The sequence below is a fragment of the Chinchilla lanigera genome, unplaced genomic scaffold (genome assembly GCF_000276665.1).
Source record: "Chinchilla lanigera isolate Chin_1 unplaced genomic scaffold, ChiLan1.0 scaffold00052, whole genome shotgun sequence".
Lineage (NCBI taxonomy): Eukaryota > Metazoa > Chordata > Mammalia > Rodentia > Chinchillidae > Chinchilla > Chinchilla lanigera.
The window spans coordinates 4411341-4418010 of record NW_004955453.1 but is presented as its reverse complement, the minus strand read 5'-3'; the positions used below and the strand labels follow the sequence as shown (position 1 = coordinate 4418010).

The following is a 6670-nucleotide window of genomic DNA, read 5'->3' as shown; positions in this document are numbered from 1 at the left end:
GTCCAGGCGGCCGCCTGCAGGGCCCTGCAAGCCACGCGGTGCGGGCGACCAGGTGAGCTGCGCGGGCTGGCGGGCGCGGGCACCAGGGTGGGCTGCGGAGGCCCCCACGGGGGATCCCCCTTTAGGTCGCGACCTTCCTGGTTGTGCAGTGAGGTAAACTGAGACCCAGAGCCAGGAGGTCCCCAGCACCACGCTTCCCTGCCTCGGAAGCCCCGGGTGCAGCGAGCTGCCGGAGGCGGAGAGAGCCGAGGGGCACACGGGGGCAGGGCGTGGGTGAGAGAAGGCTGGGGCGGGGCAGGCCGAGAAGGTGGAATTGCCTTGGGGTGCACGGTGTGGGGTCGTGTGCATGCGTGTGCGTGTGTGTGGAACTGGTCGCCGTGGCAGAGTCGGAGCTCCAGGACAGGTGAAGGGAGGCGGAGTGGAGGCCCTGGGGTCGCAGGTAGAAGGCAAGGAACCGGTGCGATGCAGGCAGGTGCCAGGGGCTGAGAACGAAGTCACCTGTGCCCCTGGCTCCCCTCCAGGCTGCCACCCACGGTGGCGTCTCCCTGCTGCCCCCAGAGGCCCAGCGGCTCCCACACATACACACTTCCCGGCCTGCCACAGAGAGGAATCTGCTGTCACCCGCAGAAGAGCCCCAGGCTCCCATGCCCAGCACAGGGGAACTCTGGTGCCTCAGGGTCAGAATGTGCCACCAAGTACAGCTGGGCCAGGCTGGCCTGGGGCCTTGGCAGGACTGGCAGCTCCCAGCTCCCGCGGCTCCTCCTGCTCCTGAAGACTGAAGGATGATGATCAGTGGCTGCCTGGTCCCCTCCCTGGTATCCCCTGTCCAAGCCGCTTTCCTGCCAGGGAGACTCCACACCTGCGTGTGACGAGTGTCGCAAACCCAGTGCTGACCAACCGACCTCCCCAGGCCACAAACCCTTTCGGGACAGGGAAACGGCCCTGGGAGCGGCTGTGGGTTGTTGTGCAGGCTTTTTGCTGACCTGACCCGCTGCGGGAAAGAAGGGATCACACACACTTTGTGCACCGAAGGAGCCCGTGCCTGGGAAATTCTCTTAGCCTTTTTAACCTCATGGCCATTTGGCTCCCATTCCTGCGAAAGCTTGCTGGGGCTTCCTGAGTTTTTGCACGCTGGGCGGCTGCCTGGGCCCACACAGCGTCTTCTCCCCTCATCCTCTGCACCTGGTGCATCTCCTCTCCTCAATCAGGACAGCATTTCCTCCTCTGGGAAGCCTTCCTGGAAGCCGCTGGTCCGCAAGTCCACGGGTGAAATCCCAGACCCCTTGGCCCTCCTCCACTCTCTTACATTCTTACCACGGTTTTGTCACTGTCGGCTAGTTTAACACTTTTCCATTTCCCAACACCCTGCCTGGCTTGCAGGATGACAGAGTAAGTCCTCCCTCTTTTTAAATAAACACTAACACCTTTGAAAGTGTAACGTTTTGCAGAAGCCTCATTCTTTATCATGTTAAACTCTTCCCTACTTCTATGAAAAAACACTGACCAAAGTCCACCTGCTTTTTCCTTACCACAAGAGGTCTTGGGTGTAAGATAACTCGCCGCCCACCCATTTCTTTCCAGCTCCTGCAGCTTCTGCCTCACGCACTTCTGTTGCTAAGGTTCTTCTAGAGGCTACTCTTGCTTTTTATGTTTTTGGACCTCTTTCCTCAATATTTGATGATGGTTCTTTTTTTTTTTTTTACTTGTTGGCCATGTGGTGGTGGCATTTCACCCAGTTTCTGGTGCCTTTGGGTGGGAAAAACCTAAGCATCCAGTCTTGTTAGAAGTAGGTACAAAGAAGAGCACATCAGCCAGGAGCAGATTATTAACAAAGATTCTTCTGTGTTTCTGCCACCCTCTACCTAACCTCCCCTAGGTACACCTCCAGCCCATGTCTTTTTTTTTTTTCCTTTGAGATAAGGTCTCCTTGTGTGTAGCTCAAACTGGCCTCAAGTTCACTATGTAGCCCAGTCTGGCCTTAGACTCACAGTGATCCTCCTGCCTCAGCCTCCTGAGTGCTGGGATTACAGGTGTGCACCACCATGCCTGGCACACAAATCTTTTTGAAAAAACATTTCCTCTTAATTTTATTCTGGATAGTCAGGGATGTCAGGTAGTCTTCAGATAACTAACTGAAGTGGTGTTCTATCTTAATAAGACAGTCCCAGTCAGCACTGTTTCACATTACAATTGTTTTATGCTATTCTAAAAAAGTATCAATCTATTGCATTTCTGTTAAGAAACAGTTTTTTAGTTTTTCTCGTTGTTGTTTCTGTTGTTTGGTTTTTCTGAGACAGGGTTTTACTATGTAGTTCAGGCTGGCTTTGAACTCAAGCTGATCCTCCCGCCTCAGCCTCCCAAGTGCTGTGGTTAGAGGCGTGTGCCACTACACCTGGCAAGAAACAGTTTGAGCTGAAAATGAAGCACTGATGACTGTCTTTTAGTACTGGTGTCATATAGTGAATTGCATGCCATGTTTTGTTCTGCTTTTTGCTGTGGTTTCCCCCACACGGTACGGGAATGGCAGGGATGTGTGAGGGGTCCTGAGATCTTCAGACGGTTGAGGCTCAGGCCTGCTGAGCAGAGTCCCCAGACTTGCAAGTAGGACCCAGCTGACCTGTGCTCCTGGGCCTTGTGTTCTTTCTCGCAGAAGGAGCCTGGGAGAGACCGCGGGTCCCAGGGCTGCTGAGCTGCTTTGCCTGGGGTTCCTGGGGCCACAGGAAGGAGCGAGATGCCACCTCCTCCCGAGGGTCACCTCAGGGTGAGTACTTCGGCTTCTTGGGGGGAAGGGCTGGGGTAAGGACTGAGGACCAACGCCCACAGGGCACCTGCTGCATGCTAGGGCTGGGTGAGCCTTGTGAGGTGCCTGTCCCTCTGGGCAGCAGGTGGCCAGGCAGGTGGCCAGGCAGGGCACAGGCATCGCCATGCACATCCCTCAGGGGTCTGTGGAGCTGGAGTGAATGACATTCGAGCCAGGGGCTGCGGCTTCCCATGAGTGAGAATGGCAAGGTTGGGGGGCGGCCCCGGAGCACAGGTGTGACGGCAGATGTCGGGCGCAGAGCCGGGACAGCCTTCAGCATCCCCGGCCGAGGTGTGGAGGAGACACTGAAGGGTGCATCGGGGACACTGGTGGTTTCTGAGCAGGGCCTCAAGATGGGGTGTGTTAGAGAGGTGACCCAACTGCGGGGACAGGGAGACCAAAGGCAGAGTCCACCTAGGAGGGGAGAGTGGTGGCCTGGACCAGAGAGTGGCGTAGGTCAGGAGAGGAGGGAATCACAGGGGCCTTTTTTGGGGTGGATCATGGACCGCTAAAGGGAGATGAGGGTAAAGGGAGAGGTGGCGCATGCCTGTGATCCCAGTAATCAGGAGGCTGAGGCAGGAGGATCACAGTGAGTTTGAGGCCAGCCTGGGCTATATAAGCAAGTTCAAGGCCAGCCTGAACTGCAGAGCAAGACCCTATCTCAAAAAAAAAAAAGTCACGGGGCTGGGGATTTAGCTCAGCGGCAAAAGCGCCTGCCTGGCAAGCACAAGGTCGTGAGTTCGGTTCCCGGTACCGGAGAAAAACCAAAAAAAAAAACAAAAAAAACAAACAAAAAAAAAAAACGTCACCACACAAGTGACTGGTCATTCCTCTGTCCCCCGAGGCACCTCACCAACAGCCCGCCCACACCCCAGGGGGGCTTCCTACAGGGCCAGTAGTGAGCGGTGGGGATGTTAGAGCTGTCGCAGCATTTTGCCTAGCACAGTTGAAAGCTTGCTTAAAAAAGCACTTAAGGCCGAGACAAGAGGATCTCAAGTTCAAGTCTAGCCTGTGCAGTTTAGGAACTTAGTGAGACCCTGTCCTCTAAAAAAAAAAAGAAACAAAAATTTAAAACAGAAAGCAAATACTAAAAATCATTCACTTAATTTTATCACTCAGCATTTGTAACTACAATCAATATTTAGGGATAGACCATTCCATCTGTCTGTCTGTATATATCTCTCCCCATGCTATTTAAATTTCAATAAAAATTCCTTCTATATGATATTTAAATAATGTGCAGCATACAGCAGGTACTTAAAATATCCCAGTGCAAAAAAAGGTTAACTTCAACCTCTTAGTTATCATTTGAGAGGTATCTAGAAAAATGAAGGGAAAAAAACAAAGCCAAGGAATCATGAACAACTTTACATAAATCACAGGTAACTGTACCCTGGAGTCTGAAACAGTCTCACGTAGGGCTGAATGTATTCAAATGCAAATTGTACTTTTGGGCTACCCTCCTCTGTCTCCAAGCAGAGCGGGTCCCCTTGGGGAAACCACAGTCTGTGGATGCTCAAGTCCCATGTATAAAATAGAGTGGTTTGCATGCAATCTGCATGCATCCTCCTGTATCCTTTACATAATCTCTAAGAGCAGCATACCTTACTTTTCTGGCACCAGGGACTGGGTTCATGGAAGACAGTTTTTCCATGGATGTGAGGTTGGTGGCTTCAGGATGATTCAAGCAAGTTACATTTGTTGTGTGCTTAACTTGTTATTATTACATTGTAATGTATAATGAAATAGTTATGCAGCTCACCATAACGCAGAATCAGTGGGAGCCCTGAGCTTGTGTTCCTGCAACTAGATGGACCTATCTTGGGGGGATGGGAGACAGTGACACCCCAGGTGTGTGCTTCTGTCCAGGCTACTCCATAATCTCACTTCAGAGGCTGTCGCTGCAGAAAACCTGCTTCACAAAGATTGTTGGAATTGTTGAATGTTGGAAACAGAAGCAGGTTTTCCAGCACTTTCATGGCAGTTTCGAGATATTCTGCTTTGACTTTAATCCAGAACATATGCAGATTTGAAGTTGTATCAAACATACTTTTTGATTTGTTTTTTTGCTTTTTGTTTTTGGTACCGGGAATTGAACTCATGACCTCAGGCTTGCCAGGTAAGCCCTTATGCCGCTGAGCTATATCCCCGGCCCTTCAAACATACTTTTAAGGCTACTGTCTCTTGCAATCATAAGCAGTTGATCTCTTGCTAGCATAGTCAATTCCCCTGACTTATTCACAAGGAGGTCTTGGATCCATTCATTTCTGGTTCCGGGATCTTTTGTGTCTGAGAAGTATTGCTCAAAGTCTTTTGAAAGAGGAGATAGGTGATCACGCACCCGCTGGGAGAAAGAAGGCCCTGTCTTAGTCTCTTTCAAAATCTCTGCTAATGTTTGAAAATCCCAGGGTTCAATGGTCACTCCCATGATTCCAGTTTGGCTTTGAATGCAGCACCTTTGTCTGCCAACTTGAGCACAGCTGTTCTCTCCTAAAAGATTGACTTCATTGAGCAGATTGCTATGTCACATAAGTCAGCAAATTTTGTGACCCATTCTGTGTCACTGAAATGTTGCCATTTTTCTAGAAGAAAGTCTCTGGCGTAGCTCATGATTCAAAGCCTCTGGCCAGTGATGTACCTTTAGAAAGCCATCTCGCTTCTGTGTAAGAGAAGACGTATACATTCTGTATCCATCTCCTCACAGAGCTGCTCAAACAGAGGAGAGTTAAAGGCATGCATTTTAATGTGCTTGATGATTTTAATCTCTTCTTGAAAAACACTGTTAAGCTCAGGTGACATTTTTTGGCCAGCTTTTCTGTACGGATGGCACAGTGTGTAGACTGAAGCAACCTCTTTAACCTGAGTAGTGCAGCCAAAAACCATCCATACTCATAGCACCTGAGCTGTTGTGCACATACTCACCCAACATGACCAGTTTCATTCTCCTGATGTGTGATCCTTCAGAGTCTTAACAGCTCTGCAGCTGGGTGTTAGTTGGTAACAAAAATTCATGTAACATACCCTCCTGCACATCCTCCAGAAAAAACCAGCATACTTGTGTTGTTATCAACACTGGTAGATGGGGTAATCTGGGTTGTATACCCGGGTGACTCACTACTTCTCTCACAGCTGTGCCTCAATACCCCCTGCCGCTTTACCAGTTTCTCTAGTTAGGGCACAAGCTGAACTGCGGCCTCTCCTAAAAATTCCTACCAGGTGTCCTTAGCAGCAGGCAGGGCCAACTCTTCACCAACAGTGAGGGTTTCACAGCCCAGCAGTGCAGTCAGCCACTAAGAGCAATATTCTTATATTGGGGCAGGCACATTTGATGACATGGGGTCTTCAATCATTGCTTCTATGCTTTGTGTTCACATTGTTTTTCTTTTGGAAAACTCCAAAGGCTTGTCTTTTAATGCAGGTGTGCAGGTGCTCGGTCCCCACGTGGCAAGGCAGTGTTGAAGGTTTCATGTCTTTGTTGGATGGCCGGTCGCCATGTATAATACAAAGTAGACTTGGAGAATGTGAATCACCTGTTGCAATGAACCTGTAATTTAAGTAGGCCTCTTGGTGTTTTCTTTTCTTTCCTTTTATTCATGGTTTTAGTCTTTTGATGTCTCATCACTGGGTCTGTCTTCCTTTTCAAAGAAGCTCTCCAGTGACATTTGTTTGTTACTTATTATAGCCAGGCTTAGCTTGTCAATTTACCACATTGTGGCTGAGACAAGTGTGCAGTTAGGGAGAGGCACAGAAGAAAGTGGTATGAGCCGGGGATATAGCTTGCCCCTGCCTGGCAAGCACAAGGTCCTGAGTTCAATTTCCAGTACCAAAAAAAAAGAAGGAGGAGGAGGAGGAGGAGGGGGAGGAGGGGGA

The 6670-nt window shown here is 50.1% G+C and overlaps 1 protein-coding gene across 1 annotated transcript in view; it reads left to right on the top strand.

Moving 5' to 3' along the window:
- Nucleotides 1-6670, top strand: part of LOC106149796 (chromosome unknown open reading frame, human C2orf72) — an 11061-nt gene that overhangs the window by 1172 nt on the left and 3219 nt on the right. The window contains exon 2 of the mRNA XM_013519991.1: nucleotides 2651-2761. Coding sequence (XP_013375445.1) covers nucleotides 2651-2761 — 111 coding nt within the window. The remainder of the gene's footprint in view (nucleotides 1-2650; nucleotides 2762-6670) is intronic.